This window comes from Zootermopsis nevadensis, unplaced genomic scaffold (assembly GCF_977971745.1).
Source record: "Zootermopsis nevadensis isolate Lab colony 2312 unplaced genomic scaffold, Znev_1.0 Znev_ptg000020l, whole genome shotgun sequence".
In the NCBI taxonomy this organism is placed as follows: domain Eukaryota; kingdom Metazoa; phylum Arthropoda; class Insecta; order Blattodea; family Termopsidae; genus Zootermopsis; species Zootermopsis nevadensis.
Genome location: NW_028259152.1, coordinates 9,639,953 through 9,666,754, shown reverse-complemented (window position 1 = coordinate 9,666,754; position 26,802 = coordinate 9,639,953). Strand labels below are relative to the sequence as shown.

Here is a 26,802-nt window from a genome sequence, read left to right as displayed (position 1 = left end):
ATGCACACAGAATAAAACAACAGCCTCATTTGCAATTAATTAACTATCTGGTAATCATTACAAGACTTATGATTGGTTTACTTGATACCTGAGGGCAAATTTTGGAATCCTGCCTTAAAACCTTCTTTTACGTCCTTTGTAGTTTATCACTTATATTCGGCTTGCAATTCCACGACATATATTTTTATCAGATAACATTTTTAGTCGTTTATATAGGCAAACGTTTTTTGAGTTTATCATTATGCAATATATCTATGATAGCAGATATATATATATATGGGGAGCCATCCTTCTCAAAACGGACCTAACCAATTGAAAATTAAAATATCTACTTCATACATCGACCATTAGCTCTTACAAATATATAAACGTATGATGTTTGACAGTACCAGTCTGTCTATAAAAAGTTTTTTTCGCAGCATACTGTCACTTGAAATGCGGAAGTCACAATAAGAAATACTTCTTATAAAGATCTGAATGTACATTTATATCACCTTCGTGTTCTAACAAGATCATATTTTACATCTGTCAGCCCCTGCTACAGTAATAAAAGTTTACTTCAGTGTGGAAAAAATCGTTGACGGGGCAAAAATATAGGACAACTTATATATCATGAGTATGGAAAAAAACGAGTAGCTTGCATTAAAGCAGTTTCGTGTAATGAAATGCGTATTATTATTATAATTTACCACACTAAAGAGGAATGCGTCTGTGTGGACACTCCGAGGAAGAGCGACGCATGTCTGTTTTAAAACAAATTATTTTTAAGAAAATAATTTGCAGAACTTAAGAATTAACAAAGCTGTGACTGGTTTATTTGTATTTATAAATTGTCAAATCTTGATACTGCCCACGTGGTCAAAAATATCAGAGAGGCTGAGTCTATTAGTTATTCGGTTTTACTAAACAAAAACATACCTAATCTTTGTTTTTTATACAAAAAAGGGCAATTTGATTTGAGTTTATTATGAGACCTGCCATTTTCAAGAAATGCCAACCTGCTTTATCAAATACGTGTTAACAGCTTAAAATACTTTTTGCTGTTGGTTTCGATCCTGAGTCACTAAAATCCATTTAATATAATCAAAACCCATTTTAATATTATCTTCGTATCTTGTCGGTCCCCGGACTGCACATTCCTTACTTCAAAGATCACTTAGAAGATTTGTGGCTTCTGTTCTTCAGCCTGTAGCTAATACTAACTCCATTTAAAAGTTATTTTTGAGAAGCTGATAGTCGGTCATCTGGCCAGAAATTCTCCGCTTTTTATTAAATAGGAAGGTTTATAGTCATGTTTACAAAAGCCTATTACTGTTCCTGATCCTGAGATAGTTGAATCCAGTCCACACATTAATACCTTATTTTTAAGATCCATTTTAATATTATCCTCCAATCTGCTTGTGGTCTCTTCCCTTCAGGTTTATCGACTAAACGCCAGATATATCTAATATTTTCATGTGCATTACAGGCCTCTCTCATCTCATCCTCCATGATTTTATCATCCTAATAATATTTTGTGGAGAATACAAGTTACTTTCAAGCCTCTTAACTTTAACCTTCTTTTACCCTTATCTTGTGGACCCAAATATTTCTCTCATCACTTTGTTTCCACATACATTGAAACCAGTTTACCCTAAATTTAATAAATAAATTTACACACCTATATACAACAGCAGGTAAAATTATTTGTATATTTCAATTAGGAATATGTGGGATAAAAATTCCGAAATAAATGCTAGCAATTGTTTTCAAATTACTCTACTCTTGAACATATATTTTGACTGGTAATATTGTATGCCTATGTTTTCCACATAAAGTTTTTTACAGTAGGAAGTTTCAGCACCTTATGAAATAAGGCGTATTATTTACATATTATCACTTTAATCAGATCTGCTAATGGGGAGCTGTTTTCTGACTTCAACCGTACTGCAGAGTCACTGCGTCAAACAGCGTCAAATTTTAACCATTCCCCTCATTCTGATATACAAAAAATAGGGAGGAGCTATGACCAACATAAATTTAAAAGAAGATATTGTTTCCAGAAAATATTTTACCTTAACTATCATCTTTATTTATTTGTTAGAAGCTTTCTCATTGGTTGCACGCGATCTCCACCTGACATTTATAAATATTATATGTCATTCTTACATTAAGACAGTATAACTTTTTTTGCATCTGCTTTAGACTTCACTAAAAATATACATAGACGTTATCTCTTGTTACTTTTTGTAGAGGGAATGAAAATGAGGAGTTAAAACATTTCAGTAGACTCAGTTGCTGGTCGCTACTTGAAAGGATCGCACAGAGCTGTTCTTATTCTGTCACATCGTTAATTAGGAACAAAGTATTAACGTGTACACTGTGGAATAACGCTAGCAGACACATACATGTGTCGTTTGTAAGTAGAATAAAAATTGTCAGTAACATAATCTGGACTTATCCGTAACAATAAGTTTAGCTGATTTTTATGAATATTTGATGGTGTCGTATTAAAACTTACGTTCACCGGACCACTTAAGAATGAGGTTGATATTTTCAGACGGTTCGTTGGAGGGCATCATCTCTGCGTCATTTAAATTAGATGGAAGTTTGAATCTAATGCAGAAGAGTAAACTATGATATTGAGATATTGGGAATTTATGACGTAGATTTTATAAGCAAGTGCAATTTCTGGAATGTTCTATAATTGGATTACCCTAATATTTTCTGGATATTTGAAACTATTCACCACGTATTACTAAGGCGATAAATTAAGGAAGAAGTGGGAGACATCTGTAATATATTCGGCAGAGATAGCTTGTAAAATTCTGGTTGAAATTTCAAATTTTCACCGTAACGAATGTGAAGATAACCCCTGGAATGCTGCACCGTGTAAACTGATAGAAGTTCACCAAACTCCTCAGAGATGCTTACTGTCATCAGGGCGATGAGTAAAAACCTGGAATAAATATCACAGATAAAACGTTCATGTTAGGCATTGGAAATAAACAAACAAATCAAAATAATTCTGCATAAGGTTAGAATTACCCCTTGAAGCATTAAAGAGTCGAAAATGGTATTATCCATAAAATAACATTTATTGTCGTTTAAAGCATCGATTTACAGAAATTGTTATTTACTTGTTAGTTGCAAATTAAGTTTTTAGGTTTTACTTTAAATGAAATACGTTTAACATAAAAAATTCGTAATTATTAGGTGTGGAATTTGGGTATTTGATTTTTAGTCTTAAAACTATTGCTCGATATTTTTACTACATAATATAAAAGTGACTCTCTGGTAATATAAAGAGACAGATGTCACGGCTAAAACCAAAGCAAGCCATTTTGACACGAACTTGAGCCAGTTTCGTCCATAAGTTAGTTTTTCAATATCCATCATAATTATTCCACCCACTTTGGAATTTTTCAACTGACCATTATCCAAGAGGTTCTTACCCACCAGTTAGTTTCCCATATGGTCTAGTGTGTGCTGGTAATTATTTTCTGCAAAACATGTCTACATGTTTCTTCGACGTATCCTTGTGTCAGCAGTCCCGAATTTTAAACTTCTCACCACTCTACAAAATGTGTCCTGAATATGGGACTTTATAAAGCTCAAATTTATATAAAGACAATGAAACTTTGTCTGCAGGGGGAGGGTCAGACGGCGCTCCACATTGCAGCAGCAGAAGGGGACGAAACTCTAGTCAAGTATTTCTATGGCGTTCGAGCAAATGCGGCTATCGTGGACAATCAAGGTAAGTAAAACATACAGCCGACATATTAAATTTTATCCATTATCCCCGTAGTAAATTTATGCACTAAGTGGAAAATCTGACTAAATACACATCTAAGTTGTTGTTGTTGTTGTTGTTGTTGTTGTTGTTGTTTCTTGGCTCTACAACCCGGTTGTGGGTTTTCGCCACCTCCTTTTCGGAAGTTTCTTGGTCATAAAGTGTGCATTTATGAGCAGTGAGTGATCTAGCAGTTAATCAGGAGACGTGGGTGAGAAATGGCCGTTGAATTTTGCTTACGAAATATCTCGTATCATGCTCGTAAGGTTCTTTTACATGCCGTAAATCTACTACATGAAACCGCTTTACTTCCCCTCCGAAGGAAGTTGTGCTACGGATTTTTATCACCCTTAAAAATCCACCTACCTTGCCGGGATTGAACCCGCGAACCTTGGGTCCAGTGACGAACACGCGAACCTTGTCCACCGAGGGCGATACATATGTAAGTAATTCAGGGTTTTCCTTCAGGCGTTAATAGTTATTCAACTGTCAGCACTAAAACCCACCATAGGACAATATCCAGAGTCAGGTCAATTGACTTCACATGTATAAAAGAACTTTAAAGTAAAGTAAAGGTGTCCCAATATACGCCATGTAGGTGCATAGGGGAGAGGAGGTATAGCTCCTACTCATTCTTAGCCTCGGCATTAGATAGGGGTCAGTGGTTAGAGGCACGCCCCGGCCGTGTGTAAACGAAACAGCTACTTACGAAATTTAGAAATAAAATTCTTAATCCTGCTTACATTGCAGTAATACTGATTACAATTTTCTTCCAAATATACGTCTTATATTACATTACTAAAATTAATAATTATTATATGTAGGACAAAATTCTCAAATTGAAATTGTTATCAAATTATCTTGTACACTTTTTATCGTTCTAAAACTTTTATAATTTGGTGTTAAATTTTATTTCGTGGTGCCTGCATCATATACGATTATGACAATGCGCCAGATTTATTCTCTATTATCCCATATTTTCTTACACGTACGATAATATTAAGTAACATTTTGTTGTAATTAATGTTATATTCTTAATTATTACTCCCCATAAAATTATTTTTATACACTGATATTTCAGTCACTAAACTTTGGTCATAATTATTTATTTCTTGGTTTGCCAGAAAGCACATATCCCGCAGAATTAAAAAATGTTAATTTCGAGTTCGTGGATGTTAGTCTATTTTAAATGAGGTATTTTACACGTTTTCTTTTATTTCATTGTTATTTTAAATTCCTGTTCTTTTTTAAATTTTCTATGGGTATATGTATTGTCGAATAACATCGGCCTATATTAACTTCTGTTCAGGTTACTTCTCCATAAAAATATTCGTCAAAGAAAGATTAAAAAGCAACGTTAAGGGTGAAATTTTCCAAAAGGTTTTATTCTTAATTCTGAGCTGAGCGAAGCGGAGCCGAGGCTGTGCGCGCCACTCCTCACAGTACTCGGTATTCCACAGATTACAAACATAGCTTGGTAGTATCCCTGCCTGAAGTCCAAGGCCACTCATTAGTTCGCCATAAATCGAGGGGAAGAAGACAGGTGTTTATGTAGGACGGATTGACGATGAATGTAGCGTCTACCATCGTAAAGAATCGTTTTTACTGTGATACGCAATTTGTATGTAGCCGTGATATTGTTCATTACTATCAGTTGTCATCCATCGCAGCGACCGCGTGTTCTAAGGAGCGCTGGGATTTAGGGAAGACGGATTCAAGTGTTAGGCCATGGAAATACGTGTATGTCTGCTTTTTTGTTTCTGGCGTTGGTTGAGGCCATGTCTTGTCCATTGAGTTTAATCAAGTGCTCAAAGAATTCGCTGTATCGTTCTCATTTATGAATCAGAACAACCCAGAGGGTCTAATCCATGGGTTTTCAATCCATGGCCCGTCCATATATTTTGTGTGGACCGCATATATAAAAAAATGTATCACTTTCTACAATCAAAGAATGGTTATTACCTAAATTAAATATCTGATATTAGGTGAATAACTGAAATAAATAAACCAACAAAAAAGAGAAGTTAATTATTAAAATCCGTGGCGTAACAGTTCCAGAGAGCCAAAGCCGACTAGCTTGACTGCTGGCCTCACGTTCACATGCCTAAGCAGAGGTGAACGATCATCCAACCAGTCTATAAATCTGCGACAGTAAGTTTGAAGCAGTTGTAATAAATTGTACAGTACACTCGCTATTTTATAACCTGGCGGCAATTGACTTGAAAAGAAAGGATGAAAGTGGTTTTAGGTCGTAAAATGTTGATAACCCTTGGCCTGATCCATGGAAATGGGACACTAATGGTTGTGAAGATAAGCTTTGAAAGTACTGATGACATGCAGCTGCACAAAGAGGGTGGGCGGAGTAGGCGACGATCCAGGTACTCGCGGCTGTAGGGGCCTTGCGTGCCTCAAACCGGTACTTGTGTGTATGTGAATTGTCTTTTCTCCGTATATTATTACCATGGTTTTTTCTGAGACAGAAAACAAATAAGAAGGAATTGAGGAAGTTTCGGGTAAAAGCCTGTGGAGAGTAAACGAATTTTTTTAAAGGCCTTCCACAAAATGGTATTGCTGACGACAGATTGATTGTGTAATGTTAGGTCACATTATCACTTATCCTAACAGTTTGTATCAGTTTTAGATCGTTAAATTATAATAACTAAAACCACCTAAATGGCTCACATGTATTTTTTAAGGGGCCACCGCCACTGATTATATGAGTTGTGATATTCTATGTAAAATGGTATGTACTCTTGAAATTTGTTACCAGCCTATTACTTGCAACATCAGTGAACTTTTCTACCTTGACGGAGGCAATACATTCCTCTAAAATACTCAGAACTGCCTAGAAGACTATGGCATCATAACCCAGAAGACCACAATCCAAATTTCCGCCGCTGTGAAAATCTCACATCGACTGATAATATTCTTGTGTCCACAGATCGAACTCCTATGCATCTAGCAGCAGAGAATGGACATGCAACAATAATTGAACTTTTGGCTGACAAGTATAAGGCCTCTATCTTTGAACGTACAAAAGATGGCAGCACACTCATGCACATTGCATCCCTTAATGGGCATGCAGAATGTGCCATGATGTTATTCAAGAAGGGCGTCTACCTACACATGCCGAATAAGGTAACTGCTTTATTTCAGTGGTTGCAGGAACACAACAACAATGAAAACTTTATGCATCCTTCACCCTGATATTGTTTCAGGGAGGAGCAAGAAGCATCCATACCGCCGCGCGGTATGGTCATGTTGGGATCATCAACACACTTCTTCAGAAGGGGGAAAAAGTTGATGTCACTACTAACGTAAGTAAGAACAAAATTTTGGCATTGACATCAGTTTGAGTCTTTTTTTTTTTTAATTGCTTTCAAATTTTATGTGCTTTTCAACAAAATGCTTATTACAAGGTAAAAACCTGCCTTGTGATTGAATTCCACGGGACATGAAAACTGTTTTCCTTTCCATCAGGATTCAATTTATCACAGGTGCATGCCTCTGGATGAAAACAGATGACTACATAACACATACTTCAAGAAAATATGTATTTTTGTCAGAATTCATGATATACTGCATAATTACTGAGTGGTATGTTCTTTCAGTTGTAATTATTATGCTTTAGTATGTTTCCAGGGTCCATTAAAGAGTACTTTGCACTTACTCTGTTGATATTCAGACTTGATTATTTCATATTTGTGACATGAATATTCCTTTCTCAGACAAATTTCAGGAAGCACACTGAATAACAACTGTATTAAGTAGGAGCACATGTTTTAATGGAATGCACCTACCACCACTGTTGATGAGAATTTGTAGGATGATTAAAAAAAGTCAGAATTTTAATACAGATAAATATTCTTCTGTAACCTCTTTTGACTCCTAAATCATTTGATTTTAATGAAATTTAATGTAGTCGGTGTACACAAATATTTGCGAAGCAAAGATTGCTGTCACCATATAAACCTATTTTTCTCATTTTGACTAATCTCATCTTTCTCATCCAATAAATTTCAACATAGACGACACTTACTAAATGTTATCATGATTATTCTGTTTTGAGTAACATAGATCTGTCAGTGTTTAAACACACAAAGATAGACATAGTGATTTACAAATGTGCTTATTTCTGATATGCTGTATGTTTTTCATTTGTTTTAAAACTGCTATAATTATGTTGCTATGAGACCTATACAGGAAAAAAAATACCTTAAAACATCAACGGAAGCTATGAAATTTTATTTTGGTCTTGTTTTTGCACTTTGCCTGCTGAATACACATATAGTTCCTGCACAGCCATGTTACTAGAGAAACTGACTACGCTACCATCTCACAAGGTACTGATAGTGATCACCGCATGCTACACTCCGCACTATAGTGGAAACATGTGAGTCACAATGAAGTTTTTTTGTAAGGTACTATTTTGCTGTGTATGTCATAAAACATACTTCTCACCTCTCTTGTCATATGGGAACTGAAACTTAAGAATATGGACTAAGAACTGTGTAAAAAGTATGAGTCGGAGATCTACTCAAGACATTCATGTGAGCAAACACAGTTATATTATGAGTAAATTTCAAGTGTGTCTCAACTGGATCAAGCACAGTTTTGACAGCAACTCATTTACAGCCAGAAGAGTCTGAGACTCAAGCGGTTAGATGCTAGTTGTGTGTGTAACTACGTCGTGGATGCAGAAACACTACTAGCATCTTCTCTAAGGGAATGGCATGCTTAAAGATGTCTCCACTTATGCAATGTTAATTGTTGTAACAGTATTATTATTTATGTTTAATGCAGTTAAATTTGGTACAATAACCATTGTGTCACTGTTGATGTTGTATCTGTTGTTATTAAAGACAGTTCATATTGGAGCAGATCCTTTGTTAGCTTTATTTTATTCATTTTGCTTTGTAGGTAGTAGTGCAACATCATAGACCTACCGTGTGAGATGATTCATTGCTGTTCTATTCATGTATTGTGTTCTTGTGTATGTTAAAAGGCATGCATCTTAGTATTATTTATTGTTTATGATCTTAATAACATAAATTTATTACTGTTATCACGCATGCATATGAATGACTACTGGTAAATAATATAGTGCAGTCACATGCTATAAACATGATTGACATAATGGTTGTTTCTCATCTGGTAAAACCAGCGTCATCATTCCAACTATATATAAAATGTAGTGTTTATTTTTGTTGCACATTGAAATGGATAAGAGCAATGGAAATAGTGATGGCTCACCGCTCAAGCTGTCTTGAACTAGTTCTAGTTATGATGTCACATTGTTTGAACCACTGAAACAGTGCTTAGTCCGATCCCTAGTGAGTAGATTATAGGCAGCAGCTCTGTTATATAACAATGACAGCAATGATGGTGGTGACGATAAATACATAAAAGTTAATATATCAGACCCATATATGTATGTATTTAACTGTATACTAGAAAGGAAAAAAATAAACAGTCAATTAAAACTGTGATGTGGTAATACCGAGTAATGATAGACAGTGATTCAGTTATTGGTGAACATGGCTGAAAACATAAAACTTAGCATGTTATTACTGTAGAGTAATTTTACTATAGTGAGCATTCATTACACAACTGAAAAGAGATTAATTTAAGGTTTATATATAAAAAAGGAACTCATGTATAGATAAATGTTGGAGTTGAGTTAGATTTTTCTTCTGCCTTTCTACTTTTAAAATTCTCTGTTCTTGCACATTCTATATTGCAGGACAACTACACAGCACTCCACATTGCAGTTGAGTCAGCCAAACCAGCTGTTGTGGAGACACTGCTCGGGTATGGAGCCGATGTTCATGTCACAGGCAAGTGTTACATTCTGCAACATTTGTTTTAGGAAAGTCTGTTCCTGCTTGCTAAACACATTTTAAGATATATAATTTTTTGGTTTTTAAGTTTAGTTTCTGATTCACATCCTTGCAAAAGTTCATGAAGTGCAGACCCTAAATCATTTCCTTTTTCTTTCTGTCACTTGTAGGTGCATTAACAAAGACCATTAATTAAATGACTCTTTCAAGTTTATAATCTTCATCGCAGAAATCAATTTGACTCAAGCAAGTCAGCAATTATATTTTTAAAACATTGGCTCTGTCTGGTCACTGACTAATATGTGTAACACTGGAAGCTGATATCTATCTTATGTAACTAGGCGGAAAGCTACGTGAAACACCACTGCATATTGCTGCACGTGTGAAGGATGGGGACAGGTGTGCCCTCATGCTCCTTAAATCTGGTGCAGGCCCCAACATAAAGACAGATGATGGTCAGACACCTGTCCATGTTGCGGCAAAGCATGGAAATTTAATAACTCTGATGCTCCTCATGGATGATGGTGGAGACCCACTTCGAAAATCGAAGGTAATGATGAGTTTATTTTCTTGTCTTCCTGGATTTTTCAACTTAATTCCTGTGCCAAACTTTAAGTCTTATTTCAGATTTGTCACACCATCTTCATAGTCCTCTAAGTGTGTACCCATTAATGCTGACATGTATCTGCACTTCAGTACCTTCAGTGCTGAAAATTAATAATTACTCAGATAAGTAGAATAAAATTTTAAGAGTATATTTTTATAAATGTAATATCTTTTCACAGCTTTAATAAATTTTGTAGTACATATCAACCTAGCTTTCACTGCCAGCATCAACATGCATCATGGGCAATATTATGACTGCAAAATCAATGTTAGATGGCTTAATGCAAGGTGTTTTCATATTATGTATGATTTGAGGTTTTCACTGCGATGAGTATGAAGATTTCTGTCTTTTGGGTTGTTGCGCTGTGTAGTCTGGTTGATGTTTACCAACGTTTCAGAGGTCATACTGCCTCCGTCATAAGGTTTCAATAGTTGACTCTGTTTCCATCTTTCTGTTTATAGAGTTTTCCTTTACCTCCTCCCACTAACCATTTTTTTACACTAATGGTGAAGATCTAACCCAGAATTATTAGCTTTCAAGTTTAACGCTCAAAGGGTTCATAGCAGAGTCCTTCTTGAGAAGTGAATCATTGCTCAGCCAGTCAAGAAATTTGCCACCTTTTACAGATTAAAAATTATTACATCATATTTCTTAAGAACCACCTTGATATTAATCTTCCATGTTAAGGTTGTCAAATGGTATAGTCTCTTCAAGTTTTATTTATACATTTCTGTATGAATTTCACATTTCGTTATGCTGCATGTTCACCTCCGTAATACTCCTTGGTTTTGTTATCCGAACAGCAATAATCACAACTTATCACCTGAATACAGGCATAGAGCAAAGTTTGAAAATGTAGTGTATATTAAATATACTTTTTGATAGATGTTTTATACAGGGACTTTTTACAGAGTGGAGAAACCCCATTGCATCTGGCATGTCGTAGCTGTCATGCAGATGTTGTTCGTCATCTGATCACATTTGTTCGTGATAAGAAAGGTGCTGAGGCGGCAAAGAATTACGTGAATGCTGTAAATGATGAGGGTGCTGGCGCACTCCACTATGCGGCTCAGATCACTAAGGATGAGGTGGAAGAGCCTTTAAGTGACAAGGAGGTTATGAAACTTCTGCTAGGTGATGGAGCTGATGTGAACCAGGCAACTAAGCAGGTAAAACAGCTGCTGCACTAGGCTGTGGAATTCAGCATGATGGCATTTCCCTTTAAAATACGTAATGTGTGAGGAGGAACATGAGTAGAAATTTACTCCTGTGGAGCACATATATTTGTTGGCCGCAGTGGCCACGCGGTCTGATGCATGGACCTCGTGCGACTGGCCGCTGGGACCGTGGGTTCGAGTCTCACTCAAGGCATGGATGTTTGTCCGCGTCTTTCTGTATTTGTATAGGTAGAGGCCCTGCGTTGGGCTGATCACTCATCCAAGAAGTCCTACCATTGTCCAAGTAGATCAAAATGAATAAATAAAAAAATCGACACCTACGGGTAAAAGAGGATGAGCGAAAGAAAGAAAGAAAGAAAGAGCACGTGTATTTAAAATGTGTTATTTGCTGTAATGCATATATTTTTGGCTTTAGTGTTTATTCATTGCAAACATAGGGTTTTTGTTGCAGACATAATAACATTACAGAGTTAGCAATTATTTTTCCTTGCATTTTGTTATCAAAACGTATTTAAATTAACATATTTAATGGAATATTCTAATTCTTTATATAATGAGCCAGTTTTAGATAACTAATAAATGTTAACTGAACTGCTTCCATCTTTAGGGTACAAATACCTGTAATATTTTATACTGTCACAATCTAGAAGACCAGTGCTTATGTAAATCACATGCCCAAGTTCTTTTATTATAAATGTCTTAAAATATGATTTTGCATTATGCAATGGAATGTGGTAATTTTAAGAGTATGGTGGAATGTCACATTCTGCTTGCAGGCACAGGAGACACCTTTTCATTATGTAGCCTTGGCAGGCAACAATGATGTGCTGGTAGAGATGCTCTCCCATTTGGGCCAGACAGAGGTGCAGAAGGCCTTGAACAGACAGAATTCAATAGGCTGGACACCCCTGTTGATTGCCTGCCACTCTGGCCACATGGAGATGGTGAACACTTTGCTAAACAACCACGCCAGAGTAGATGTGTTTGATAATGAGGGTCGTTCAGCCCTCCATCTTGCTGCTGATAGAGGGTATCTTCAGGTGTGCGATGCCCTGCTCACTCACAAAGCATTCATTAACAGCAAGTCTCGAGTTGGTCGCACAGCACTTCATCTTGCGGCTCTCAATGGCTATGCCCACCTGGTCAGGTATGTCAGACAATATTGACATCCTTTTAGAACATATTAATAACTTAATCAAACTAACTGGCCACGAACCTAACTTCTAACTTTCTAATTCCATTGTACAAGCTAATACTTGAGCAGTCTGTTGTTAATTAGCCAGCTGTCAAATGTCATGTTATGGTATATGAAGGCTCAAATTTATCATCAAAATTCTGAACTGGACTCTTTCCTGACTCTATTTATTCCAGTTCACGTCTTCATAACTTTATCTCCAGATCCATTCTAATATTAACCTACCATCTATACCTAGGTCTATCAAATGATCTGTTGACAAATGTCATGGCCAGCATTTCAGTGCATTTTTTTTCCTTGTCCAAGACCACAATAAAATTAAAAAAGTAATTACAATTCTTATGTGACACAGGTTCCTGGTCCAAGACCACAATGCAGTGATTGATGTGCTGACGCTAAAAAAGCAGACTCCACTACACTTGGCATCAGCGGCAGGACAACTGGAGGTTTGTCGATTACTTCTGGAGCTGGGAGCAGACATTGATGCCACAGATGACGGTGGACAGAAACCCATTCATGCTGCAGCCATGAACAACTATGCTGAAGTTGCTCAACTGTTCCTCCAGCAGCATCCCTCCCTTGTGATGGCATGCACGAAGGTGAGCAACCTCAGCATTGAATGCCAGCTTGTTAATCAGACCCTCTATTATATGACCAATGCAACTGAATGTCATTATTAAGTTGTTAGCACTCTTGCGTCATATATGTGAGGTTTCTGTTAATCTCAGCCTCGAGACTGGCATTTCTAACTGAGAATGCTATTGGTGTTCCTTAGGAAAACATTGAGGGGGGGGGGGGGATTATGATATTTTAAAATATGCCCAAGGCATCTTCTACATCTTCTACAGTTTATCATACCATTTGACATTACATAATCTGTTTGAAAAAGCGTAATTAAATAGAATAAATAATCAGTCTGTGGTTAAGAGCTTTTATTCAATATCTTTCTAGTTATTCAGCTGTTCAGAAAATTATCAGTTTTTATTGGGCCTCAACGTTCACATTATGCTAACAAAAGTCAGCCATTCATTACCATGGAGTAGGCTAGTAAATTAGGCTATTCTAACTGACACATTTTATAGCTTCCTTCAGTCATTTCAGGTGATTATTGGGATAGTACATCGTAACAAGCTATAACCATCTTTTTTCAAATCCTTACCTACTAACTGTTTTTACTTGTTTTACTAATTATTTTGCTGTTAAAACTATGTTGTTAACTAAGCAAAGAATCACTTAGTCACCTTCAGTGGTATTTTGTCAGATATAGCAAGAAAAATTGAACTGTCTTTTCACTTCAGTTTCCATTTTAATTCAAACATTAACCTTAATGTTTATAACATGAAAGTTTTGGTGTTCACACAAAGAAAGAAACTAAAGATGCAGAAAATTAGTATGTTCAGGTTTAGAGTGGAAACAATTACACTGGCTGTTTTCAGTGATGACGATTAACATTTTGGTGCTTATTTCAGGATGGAAATTCATGTGCACACATTGCAGCAATGCAGGGTTCTATACGTGTGATTGAGGAGCTGATGAAGTTTGACAGGCAAGGTGTTATATCAGCTCGAAACCGTATAACTGAGGCTACCCCACTCCAGCTGGCTGCTGAAGGTGGACATGCAGATGTGGTGAAGGCACTCGTCCGTGCTGGTGCTTCGTGTACAGATGAAAATAAGGTAAGAACAGTAAGGTTCACAGGTTCCTGCATCCTGGGTTGGAATGAAAGATTTATTTAGTGTTAGTCGTGGACTGCAGGATGTAAACTGAGTATTGAAGAAACTTAAAGTTTGTATACTAGACAGGTATGTAATTTACAATCACAGCAACTAAGTCAAATAAGAAAAGTCTAGATGCATCCAAATGAAGTGTGATTTGGAGATCTTCATGCTTCACTATTAGACAATAGACTTTGAATGTACCATGTTCATGTATTTGTCAGAATATTACATCATATCTCTTCAGCCTGTTAACTTAAAGCAATGCTTACTATAATTTATTATATTACAATAAATTATAATACATAATCAGATTGTATACACAGTAACAACATAAAGTTTTACTCCAGTGGAGTGTACATATTTTCTATACACATTCTTTGGTATTCTGTAAACCTCACTGTTAATAAATAATGTTTATTTATTGCAGATACAAATTATTTTTGTAATGCTAATTACGCTACACTGCTGAGAGTCCAAAATTATTTTTCGTTGTGTTTCAGTGAATATGTAGCATATCAAAAATATTTAAATAAAAGTTACAGATGTTAATAAGGCCTGTATTATATGTCACGTATTTAGTTTCTTCCATGATGAGTCATTTCTGAGTAAATCTATAAATTCAATTTGAGCTTCATATAAAGTAAAATTACATTGGGCTGGTGTGAACCGCAGTTAAATTCACACGATAATTTTTAGTGTAGATACAGATACCAAATTTAATCAGTTTTCTTCACATAGTTCTAGAGATGGAACTTGTGAAAAATCAGACAATACTTCACCATTTACATTAATTTTTATGCACTTTGTGAAAGAACACAAAATTTAATGCCTTTATGGATCAGGAATTATGTTGAGGTGAATATGATGTTTTAGCCTTCTACTACACTCTAACTGTGAACACTGTTCTTGCAGGCAGGGTTCACAGCACTCCACCTGGCTGCACAAAATGGCCATGGTCAAGTTCTGGAAGTGATGAGATCTTCCCAGTCTCTGCGCATCTCCAGCAAGAAGCTAGGTGTCACGGCTCTCCATGTTGCAGCTTACTTTGGACAAGCTGGTTTGTACATCTTAATGCAAGGATATGTTCAGCAAATATATCTTAACCATTATGCTACAACAAGATGAGTCAAATGGCAAGGGTCTATACGATTCAAGGGACAAACAGGAAATTTGTAAAAAATTATGACCCAAAAACATCAAAGGAGGAAACAACTTGAGAAACCTAAGCATAAGTAGGAGGTTTGATAAACAATGGAGGAAGAAAACTAAATTAGAAACAGAAAAGCTTTAGAACCATCTTTTGTCAACTGAGTTGATGAATATGTAAATCATGTTGTAGATACTGTGCGAGAGTTGCTTCAGCATGTCCCAGCCACTGTGAAGTCTGATCCACCATCTGGAGCCAGTTTAGTGGGAGAGCTTGGAAATGAATCTGGCATGACACCTCTCCACTTGGCTGCCTATTCAGGCAATGAAAATGTTGTCCGTTTGCTGCTAAACTCTGCTGGTGTTCAAGTGGAAGCAGCCACTACTGAAAATGTATACACAGTTTTCTATGTATTACATACCTTTAGAGAATCCATACACATGTTATATGCTGCCAGTTATTTAGACTGAAGGATGAATGGATTGATTGATTAATTAATTCCTTTATTCCGGTTTATTATTACCATAGATACTTTGATAGCTGTGAAATGTCAGCACATAACAGCCAAAATATTTTACTTATTAGATATTGAACACATACCTGTATAAAAGTTTTTCGGGAAATTTATTTAGAACTATTTTGTTACTTCTATACAGATGTTTTGAATGTATCAAAATTATATAGCATGCTGTTGTGTAAGAAACACTTTATCTAATATAAAATATATAAAACTATTAATGGTGATCTGAAAAGGGTATTTATGTGGCCAATTTTAAGTTACTGTATCAACATTTGCTTTAAGGGATTAAAGGAAACCATTAAGATAAAATACCCTTCCTTTTAACAGAAGTTTTGACTCACATTCCAAATATAAAATGGGAGTTGTAACTGGTATGCCATAATGTTCTGAGACTGGAGAGGTGAATATGCCCTTGGTTCGCATGTGATCTTATTTTTGGTGTCCCATTTACATAGTTTTGTTTTCTTTTGCAGGAAAGTAGCCAAGTTAAAATATGTACATTATTAGAGATGTGACATAAAGTATTTTGCAGGGTTACAACCCACTGCACCTGGCATGCTTTGGTGGCCACATAACTGTTGTTGGTCTACTTCTGAGTCGATCTGCAGAACTGCTTCACAGTGGTGACAAGCATGGCAAGACTGGTCTCCATATAGCAGCTCAACATGGCCGCTATCAGATGTGTGAGGTGCTGTTAGGTCAAGGGGCAGAGATAAATGCAACTGATAAGGCAAGTCTAAGGTATGAAAGTACCATTCTCTACCTGCTACAAGAAGTCCATTTGTTCTGGGATGAGGAAAATTATGTTCTCAGCTGGGAGCAGTATCAGGTTATGTGTGAATCAGCTGGAGAAATGGCTGCTGCTATTAATTTCAAATACTTGTGTATTCTTGTTTCTTCATCAAAAGCTTGAAGATTATAATTTGTGAAAAATAAATAAATAAATCTGTGGCGTAACAGCTCCAGAGAGCCAAATATGACTAGCTTGCCTGCTGGCCTCACGTTCACATGCCTAAGCAGAGGTGAACGATCATCCAACCAGATATAGGGTGACGTGTGGTCAGCACGACGAACCCCCAGCCATTGCTAGTTTAAATGACCGGATTACGCTATTTATTGTAGCTCTCCAATTTCCTCACGATGCTGGGATGGCACCGGTCCCATACACTGGTCGAAAGCTCATGAGAAAATTTCTTTTTCCCCAAGACTCGAACCAGCGCGCATTCCATATCGCCGGTCCGAAGCATGATGCCTCAGACTGCGCGGCTATGGTGCGGGACTTATAATTTGTGAAACTATACCATAATGCCTTCTTCTACCCATTTTCATTAATTAAACCATGTATGTACCATAAATCTTCAACATGTTTTTTTGTTATAATACAAAATGTTTATACCTTTTTAAAATATGGCCATTTTAACAGCAACAAGCACAGAAGAACAAAAACAGACAATTTAATTCCATCCAGTTATTTGCACATAGCTCTTTAAATATTTAATTCCACTAAGGTGAATACTATCGTATCATATGCATATATACTGGGTTACTGAGACCCAATGAGTGCTGTGTTATGCTGACAAAGCTGTAATATGTGGTGTTACAGAATGGTTGGACGCCACTGCATTGTGCTGCACGAGCAGGTTTTCTAGATGTGGTGAAGTTACTGGTAGAGTCTGGAGCATCTCCAAAGGCAGAAACCAACTTTGGCAGTGCCCCAATTTGGTTTGCTGCTTCAGAGAGTCATAATGAAGTACTGAAGTATCTCATGACAAAAGAACATGACACCTATAGTCTTATGGAAGACAAAAGGGTGAGCTGTAAACATAGGTTTTCAAAATGCTTTAGGAATATACCACGTTTAGTAATCCACTTTAGACCCTGGCCACATGACCGTACAAAGTATGTCCGTTGCAACGGACATACTTTTGTACAGATGTAGGTGAGGTCACCACACGAGCGCAGTGTGATGCGTCAGTTGCCCCAATGGAGCCGGAAGAAGCCGTTGCTTTCTGTGATCTTGCCCCTTCATAATTCTATGACGGACGTCACGATGTGCTTTGTACAGTCATGTGGCCCCAGCCTTAGACTTTTGTATAACTCAGTAGTCACTGTAGGTGCATACACATGTTTATTTATGTGAAGTTAATTTCTCATTGTTTAGGATTTGAGGTTTTAGCGGTGGTGAGTCTGAAGATGACTGTCTACTGATTTCTTGTTGAATTCATTAGTTACTCCATGGTACAAAGCACTACAGTTGAGAAATCTCTGTAATCATATCTTCTGAGGCATGCTTGTCAGGAATTTACCTACAAGTTTAGTTCTATGAGTCAAGTAGGCATAGTCAAACAAAGACTAACACAAGAAAATGTTAAAATCAAATGTATGTCAAAAACTGATACATGTTTTGAGCCATTGTAATTTGTATTATGATAGATGAAGATTTTTCTGAAGAAAGAACTAAAAACTGGCATTTAAATCACTGAACTGAGATTATTTAAGACACTTATGATGATGGAGAATGTGCTTCCTTGAGAGAAAACTGTCATCAATAGTAGTTAATACATAAGATTAGTATTAGCTTCAAATAAAGTAATAGAACTGTTAGGTGAAAATGGTTTGGCAGTATCATTTTATTAAAAAGGTTTGCTTCCAAATTCATCTAAGCCAAGAGAAAAACAAAGTTGCACCATCACTGCCATTAAATATTTTGTCAGAATATCACTGTGTGTAATTGTCTTCCATCTGAAAGTTTCAATCAGTTGCTCTGTACAGTTTGTTTACAACCTGATGGTGGTCAGCAAGGCACACAATAACAAGCCAATTGAGGACTTCATTCTTGTCTCTCCTGCACCTGTCGATACTGCAGCAAAGCTTTCCAACATTTATGTAGTTCTCTCAACAAAGGTAAGTCACAATTAAGTTGATGAACTAACTCCATGAGACAGAATCTGTCTTCAGAAGCCAGTGGTCACTCAGTTGATAAAGAAATTTCCTGCATTTTATGGAACCCAAACGTTCCATTACCATATCCTTAATATCATATGACTGGTCATCTTAAGATAGTTGAATCCAGTCCATACACTTGGGACAAATTTACCATTGCTTTTACATTTTACATTAAGTTCTTCATGGACATTAAATGATGAGTCTGTATACTCTCACCCAGTAGCAGTAAATAATTCTGATTTTCCACTTGCATATGAGTTCAGGAGAAGGAACGAGCCAAGGACCTTATAGCTGCTGGGAAGCAATGTGAGACCATGGCAACAGAATTGCTGGCACTGGCAGCAGGAGCTGACTCAGCAGGGCGCATCCTCACGGCCACTGATCGTCAAAATGTAGAATTCTTGGATGTTCTTATTGAAAATGAGCAGAAGGAGGTCATTGCGCACACTGTGGTGCAGAGATACCTGCAGGTAAGTGCAGGACCTAGATGTGAATTTGTTGAAACTTTATAAACACATAGGGGTACAGAAATGATTAACATTTAAATTTCTTTGTAAAATTTATGTGAATAAATGTTATTTTAATTTAACATCATGATTTGAGAAGAATGACTGCCTTACAGTCTGTCTGCATTAGAAAAAGTATACTTTTGATGCCCAACTAAAATATTGTGTGTGCAACAATTTCAGTTCTGCAAAATAATTCTTTGTAAGAACATTAAAATAAAAATGAAAGTGTACAGATACATATTCTAGTACTACGTTGGACATAATCCATTGTTTGAGGTATGTTTGATGTGCACATTTTTGGAGCTGGCTCTATTTCTGTCTTCAAATGATTGGTTGTCCTTATGCTGACAGAATTTTTCTTACCTTAATGAATCACTCATTGGCATTTTCCTTTAGAGAATCTGTACAGATTCAGAAGATATGATTTCTCCTTTCCTCTAAATTTCTCCATTTGAATCCAGAACACAGTGAAACTTATAAATAAATTTATATATATGACTGTACTATATGTTTGTACAAAACATCTACTACTTTTCACCTTCAGTATTCAAAAGCTGGGAAACAGACCAAAAGGTCAATGTTATTTCCATGTATATGCTTCAACTCTAAACAGCTGCGAAGAGATAGAGGCCAAAGATTTAACATCATTAGCACAGACTTCTGCAACTGTCCTGAACACAGAAGAATATTTCATAGAAAATATGTATACATTCATAATGATTCATACAATTTCAAAGTCTTCATAACTTCCAATGAATTATGTATTAATGTAATAAAATAAAGCTGTCCTGCCTCATACCATGCAAGCACTTGGGGAGAGAATCGGTATAGCTTTTGCATATTCTTGACCTCAACACTTTATGGGGTGAGTGGTCAGCACCACATCCCAGCTGCACTTTATCCCTGGGGAAAGGACCCCCACTACCCATTGGATAGGAAGCTGGATAGGTCACATCTGGTCAGTTGTCCAGTCCATAGTCAGACATTACTGACTTAGCTACCCTGGCTCATATTAACATAATACTTCTTTCATACCATATGGAAATCTGAGAAACGTGACTTAGTTCCTAGTATGCCTTGCTGCCATCTGGAACACTCAGATTGTATCAGTAGGAAAATGGATAATGAATGGGACCTGGGGATCAAATTTCTTGACCCCCATGATACCCAGATCTGATAGCTCTTAATTTCATCTTATGGGGTTTTACAAAGGATCAGGTGTACTGGGCCGTTACTGACGACATTACAGGAACTCCAGCATTCAGACATGGCTGCTGTGGAGAACACTGATGGTGACATCCTAACAAATGTGTGACAAGAAATGGATTATCATTTTGATGTTTGTTGGTCAACACATGGGGCTCATATTGGGATTCTGTAAGTTACAGTGCAATTTAAGTTTTTCTGTTGTATAAACAATATTAGACATGTAAGTCATTGACATATATTATATAACTTTTCACAGAATTTGTATGAACCATTATGAATAATCCTGTATTTATAATCTTTTGTTATAACTATGTTGCTATCTGATGGTTATGAGCTGAACTGCTAATTTCAAAGTTCACCATTAGATAAAATCCTGAGCTAGTTCCATCCACCTCTTAGTCACAACCCATTTCCCTAAGCTCCATCTTAATGTTATCCTCCAGTCTCTTTCTCAGTCTTCTAAGTGACAATTTTCCGAAAGATTTTCTTACCAGAATTCTATAAGCATTTATTCTTTCCTCATCTATGCTAGATGTGCATTTGATTGTGCCCTCCTACATGTTGCTGTCCTAGCTCTTCAAACATAAATATTCTTTTTGATTCTCTAATATTTAATCCAGATGTGGTTTCTCCCCATTTAGGTAAAAATTTGCAGTTAAAATTATTTTGCACCAAATGGTACAAATTATGAGTTATTAATTTTCTGTTCTGTTAAATACATAAAAACAACATATAATGTTTTTAAATTGCCTGCTATTCACATAATAAATTACTTATAATTAAATTAATATTTTTTATTAACCTTCATCAGTCATGAGTCACTGTCATAGTAGCAAGCTACTAAACCATTAATCTCCAGAGTTGAAGTCTGGCCAGCAGCCCCTTGGTACGGGGATTCAAATTCCCTGTTCCTGTATAATAAAGGTTAAGACTATACTCTATTGATATATGATATTACACAATAATGAACTTTGTGCTTTGTTAGAGTAGTAAAATCTCAAAGGTTACAGTGCAATATACATACTTCATTGCAATATGCCTTTCTGCTTTTGCTTTAAATGTAGTTTTTCATATTGATTTGAACTGTTTAATACATTGACAGTTATAACTTGTGCATTTGAGTCAACTTTAAACCTGTTAATTAAATAAATGTGAAGATTCTGCTTTAAATTGTTACTAGGTACCTCCTACTGCCAAATCTCATCTTTGGAATATTAATGAATAATTTTCATGATGTTCTTGCTTTGTTCTGTTTGTTAACTAGGAACTTTGGCAGGGTAACCTGAACTGGGCAGCATGGAGGACAATGCTTTTGTTCTTTGCATTCATCTTCTGCCCCCCAGTGTGGGTGACATTCACGCTTCCACTTGGTCACAAGTACTACAAGGTTCCCATCATAAAGTTCATGTCATACCTCACTTCACACATATACCTTATGGTGTTCCTCATGCTCACAGGTGTCACTCCGGTCTATCCAACAGTGCGACCAAAGCTGCTACCTTACTGGTATGTAAAATATCACTTTATGATAGCATATTTCTCTTTATGATGTTAATATTCAATTCTTGTAAGCCAACGGACATACTTTGAAAACAGAGATAGCTGTCATTCACATAATTTAAGCTACTCTCATAGCTGTGAAACATTACCAAAAGACAACATGTGGGGATTGTTGTTGTGTGGGTAAAGATGCAGTTTTGTGTGTGGTTACCAACATTTCAGAGGGACACATTGCGTCCATCTTCACTGCAACTTCTATCCGAAAGGTGGAAGCAATATGTTTCAATATGTTTTTCCAAAACAATAGTAACCATCTGATAGTCTACAGAATGCCATAACCAAGAAAACCAGTCTTCATTTTCACTTCCATAAAAATTTTATAACTTGTATGACAACGTGTAGTTTATCTGTTTTGATGTTTTGTGATAATTTTGAGGCACTCATTTTGAAATATTAAAATTATTTTGTGAATGTATTTTTATAAGACAATCTATAGGATACTCACAGATTATTCTTTTGTTGTCAAGACCAGTTTTTACAATTCCATTGGGATATTTATATAGGAAACATACTCACTATATAGTCTGGGACTTAGCTCTATTGCCTTGGAAGGAACGCAAAAACTGTGATGTGGGTGTGGCAGAGAGAAGGAAATATATTATTCAGAATGAAAGCATTGACTGAATTCATCTTTGTTCTGCTTGCAAAATATGTGGCATTTTCTTTTAGTATGTGTCAGTATTGCCAGATAGGAATATAATTTCCTGAGGGCAGATTCTGTCTTTGTCACAGTGCATATGCTGGCTTCTCATTTTCGAGGCTTATTTCAGGGTGGCTATTAGTTGTGTACACCAGAAAAGCATTGCCTCCGATATTGCTTTTCCTTATTTCACCGCCTCTCTCCCCATGCCTCATCCCACAGGACTAAAGAGCTTGGACCCAAAATATAAGCTGGTTTAAGTTGGCTGAAGGTGATGAATCTTCAAGTTCCAACATAAAATTTAAAAAATGCAATTAAACATACCAGTAACAGTAAAGTACTGATGACGATTTACTACATGTAAATTAACAATTTACATAACATAAATAGATTCTGAATCTACAGGCATGTGAAATGTATTAGTTGTATGCATTTGTTTATTGATCAGGTAAATAATAACTACTGAAGATTACAGTGTAACTAGAATTAGTTAGTGTGTCAATGAATAGCATTTCTGACTAACTTCATGGTGTGGCTTCCAAATGTACATACACATTTTATGGACTATCAACAGTGTTCATATGTGAAATTACATCTGGCATCAGCAAGCAAATTAAGTTATACCGTTATGAATGTGTATGACTTATGGAGAAGTCTGTCTGCCAAGAAAATTGGAGAACCTATCAACGTGAAGTGGTGTAGGTGCTCCATCTAGTGTTGAATGTATACAACACATACTCACAAATTACAAAAATTAGAATAGAAAGGCATATGAACTCATTGCAGTGTATTATTGTTAATTTTATGTAATCTTCATAAATTTTATGTCACTTTTTGATCGTGTTTCAAATATTTTTAAGTGGTTTTGGGATTATTATTATTATTATTATTGAATGTGCACATGCATGTGTGTATATAACTTTCCAGAGGATGTTGTTGACATGCACATTTGTTAAGGTATACCTTTTTTCTTGTTGGCACCAGATGTTGAAATTTCCATGGACAATGGACAGTGATGATGGTTCATGGACCAAACCATATATATCTTAAATAAATAAAGAATACTGTTTAATTGTAATTTCCAAACTTGCATTTTGTTTGGATTTAGTACAACCTCTGTAAGTGCTATAATTCTCACTTGCCCTTTAAATTAATCACATAAAATATTATACATTTTAAATTTATAATTTTCAGGTATGAATATGTACTACTGGTATGGTTGTCGGGCCTACTCTTGTTTGAATTGACAAATCCTAGTGACAAGACTGGCCTAGGCTGGATCAAACTCTGTGTACTCCTCTTTGGAATATTTGGTGTGGGTATCCACAGCTTTGCAATGACTGGCGTTCTGGAAAAAAAATACTGGCCCACAGTGATGTACGTGCGCAACCAACTGTTTTCCTTGTCGTTCCTATTCGCCTGTGTGCAGATCCTTGACTTCCTCTCATTTCATCATTTGTTTGGTCCATGGGCCATCATCATTGGCAACCTAATGAAGGTATGTATAGTTCATGCCATATTATTTAATGTTTTAGCATTTTTCGGTCATCTTCAGATGGTAACTTCAATCGTAATTAACTACTACAGTACATTCAATATGGAATTAGTTTTAAAGCTTGAAATTCAAAATGTTAATAAAGCATTGGCTTCTTAAAATTCATAATATCAACATTAAAATGGTGTATGAAAATGAAAGTGTTAAAATCTTTGGTTTTTTAATTGGCAAGCTGCCAGTGAATTAATAAGGTTATCATCCCTTGGACCACAAATTGTATCTCAGGGAAGCCATGGTAAATAACTTGCAGTATTCTCGTAACACTTTCACATAGAGTGTCTCCCATGGCAATCTGGGTCTTCAAGCATCTATAAAAGTGCAGAATCTAATTAATAATGGAATGATAATAAGAAGAAAGCCACTAAGCAACCATGCTAAATTTGCAAGACAGTTCCCTACCACCACCATGTTTGTAATTCTTGGTATATACAGAATATTTCTCAAAACATTTTTAGGTGTGTTTATGAATGCCATAGTCAGGTAGTTGGCACTTATACATTGTATTTGGTAGGTCCTAGATTAAAATCCCAGCCAGGATACTGACTAACCTGACTAAGTTTTTTGTAATTTTACTCAGTCCCTCCAAACAGATGCTAGGGTAGTACCCTAAATTAGCCCACAACCACTTCTTTCCGGATCCTTTTCAATTCAGTATTCACTGTCATCCTATCATTCTATGCTATGTAGTCTGAGCTACTAAATAATTAACATGTCTGTGCACACTTTGTTATAAGCAGGAACTTAATTTTATTTTTTCATTTTACTGTAAAGGACCTGGCACGATTTTTGGCTGTACTTGCCATCTTTGTGTTTGGCTTCTCCATGAACATGGTCTCATTGAACCAGCCATTTCAACCGCCGTCAAAAGTTGGACCAAAAGTAGACAAGTCTAAGGTTTCAGGAACCTTCAGTGAAGGTAAGTTTTATAAAATTATCAGCAGGTCTCATTAACAGTGACACAGAAGCATTTCTTTAGTAAAGGATAGAACCTGTTCTCATGAAGGTTTGTTACCTCTTTTTATTCTGAGTTACATTTAACAAAATTTCTTTGCCTATAAGTATCCATGAAAACTTAAGGTATAATTTTCAATCAGTAGTGAAAAAAACTAAGAAATATAAGAAGAGATGGCAAGAGAAGTGTATTTTTGCTGACATTATTAAACATTAAAATTTTTAAAAGCAGGTAAGATATCTCTTTCACAGCAAGGAAATGTTAAGATATTCAGGAGACATTCAGATTTGAGCATTTGTTTTCAACCTTTTCAGTGATGCTGAAAATAAACACATCAACCAATTATACATTAGCTGCAATTTACCAATTAACATTTGGCCATGCCTGCAGTATTTCACTTCTGAATGTATAAATATTAATTTTACATTAAATTTAAATGTGAATTCTATTTCAGCTATTAATATTTTACCATTAAAATCTGAAAGGTATTACAACTGCATTCACAAATGCTATAAATGACTCCAATTAAAACCTTGATGGTGTAAAATAAAAATTATGGCAGTGTTAGCAAACATAAATAAAAATACAGGTTCTTATTACATGTTAAAGTAAGTTCAGCTATAATGCTTCACAGTGCTAACAAATATTTTGGTATGACTTAATATCTTAAGTATTATTTCTTACAAATAGTACCTACCTCTGTTGCAGATTTGAAAATCTGTTGTTTGTTTGTTTCAATGGTATTTTCTCAGTTACAACAGCATCGGATATGGTCATCTACAACACTCAATTGGTTTACGTTGAAGACAACAGCACTGAAACAAACACCTTTGAATTTGAAATAAATAACTCTATGCCCATCCATCCTCTCCCATATGTAAGACGGGATAAAAGGAGTCCATTTCCTGGAAGACCTCCAGTAACTGTTAATTCAGATTCTGATCCCATTATTACACAAGAGTTCAATTACTCATATGCAGAGCTCTTCAGCGAAGGTAGTACTTTGTCGCCCGTGTGTCTGCACTCATGGTGTGTCATCAACATGAGCACTGGTTGATTTTCAGCTATACCACAAATACATCACACATGATTTTGAATGCTTGTAGAATATATATTTGTGTATCTATTAATGCTTTAAAGTTTAGCTGCTTTAGGGATCTGTAACTTGTTATTTCGACCACAAAGTGTGTGTGTGTATAGATTTTGTTTGATTCAGTAACAAACAGTGACTCCATAACATAAGTTATGAGATCCAAAAGGCAGATACTTGGAAGTTCATGAATAATAATCTCACACCCTCTGCTGGTAACAACTTCAAATGTAAAGTCTATGTTGTGTAAGACTTGAGGTTCTCACAGCGGTGAGTATGAAGATTTCTGTCTTCTGGGTTATTGCGCTGTGTAGTCTGGTCGATGTTAACCAACGTTTCAGAGGTCATACTGCCTCCGTCATCA

The 26,802-nt window shown here is 36.1% G+C and overlaps 2 protein-coding genes across 16 annotated transcripts in view; one reads left to right on the top strand and one right to left on the bottom strand.

The window, feature by feature from the left end:
* The window catches only part of nompC (no mechanoreceptor potential C), a 77,803-nt gene that overhangs the window by 37,267 nt on the left and 13,734 nt on the right, over nucleotides 1-26,802 (top strand). For 6 of the 12 annotated variants that reach the window (XM_087351688.1, XM_087351687.1, XM_087351693.1 and 3 more), the window contains 18 exons: nucleotides 3,631-3,736; nucleotides 6,714-6,910; nucleotides 6,991-7,089; nucleotides 9,516-9,609; nucleotides 9,954-10,162; nucleotides 11,131-11,388; nucleotides 12,174-12,544; nucleotides 12,945-13,191; nucleotides 14,062-14,268; nucleotides 15,223-15,367; nucleotides 15,650-15,849; nucleotides 16,510-16,707; nucleotides 17,581-17,787; nucleotides 18,750-18,881; nucleotides 19,187-19,393; nucleotides 21,906-22,147; nucleotides 24,036-24,339; nucleotides 25,168-25,312. In XM_087351688.1, the coding sequence (XP_087207814.1) occupies nucleotides 3,631-3,736; nucleotides 6,714-6,910; nucleotides 6,991-7,089; nucleotides 9,516-9,609; nucleotides 9,954-10,162; nucleotides 11,131-11,388; nucleotides 12,174-12,544; nucleotides 12,945-13,191; nucleotides 14,062-14,268; nucleotides 15,223-15,367; nucleotides 15,650-15,849; nucleotides 16,510-16,707; nucleotides 17,581-17,787; nucleotides 18,750-18,881; nucleotides 19,187-19,393; nucleotides 21,906-22,147; nucleotides 24,036-24,339; nucleotides 25,168-25,312 (3,568 nt within the window). Of the gene's footprint in view, nucleotides 1-2,288; nucleotides 2,399-3,630; nucleotides 3,737-5,302; nucleotides 5,513-5,840; nucleotides 5,924-6,092; nucleotides 6,199-6,713; nucleotides 6,911-6,990; nucleotides 7,090-9,515; nucleotides 9,610-9,953; nucleotides 10,163-11,130; nucleotides 11,389-12,173; nucleotides 12,545-12,944; nucleotides 13,192-14,061; nucleotides 14,269-15,222; nucleotides 15,368-15,649; nucleotides 15,850-16,509; nucleotides 16,708-17,580; nucleotides 17,788-18,749; nucleotides 18,882-19,186; nucleotides 19,394-21,905; nucleotides 22,148-24,035; nucleotides 24,340-25,167; nucleotides 25,313-26,100; nucleotides 26,710-26,802 lie in introns of those variants that run through there. The other 6 variants (XM_087351692.1, XM_087351696.1, XM_087351697.1 and 3 more) reach the window with 6 other exon arrangements.
* The window catches only part of LOC110827556 (RNA-binding protein 24-like), a 130,412-nt gene continuing 118,168 nt past the window's right edge, over nucleotides 14,559-26,802 (bottom strand). The window contains exons 7-9 of one of the 4 annotated variants that reach the window (XR_015535893.1): nucleotides 26,046-26,163; nucleotides 16,528-24,704; nucleotides 14,559-15,841 (exon numbers count right to left, since the gene is read on the bottom strand). The gene's annotated coding sequence lies outside the window, so the exon portion shown is untranslated. Of the gene's footprint in view, nucleotides 24,705-26,045; nucleotides 26,164-26,802 lie in introns of all 4 variants that reach the window. The other 3 variants (XR_002542391.2, XR_002542392.2, XR_002542393.2) reach the window with 3 other exon arrangements.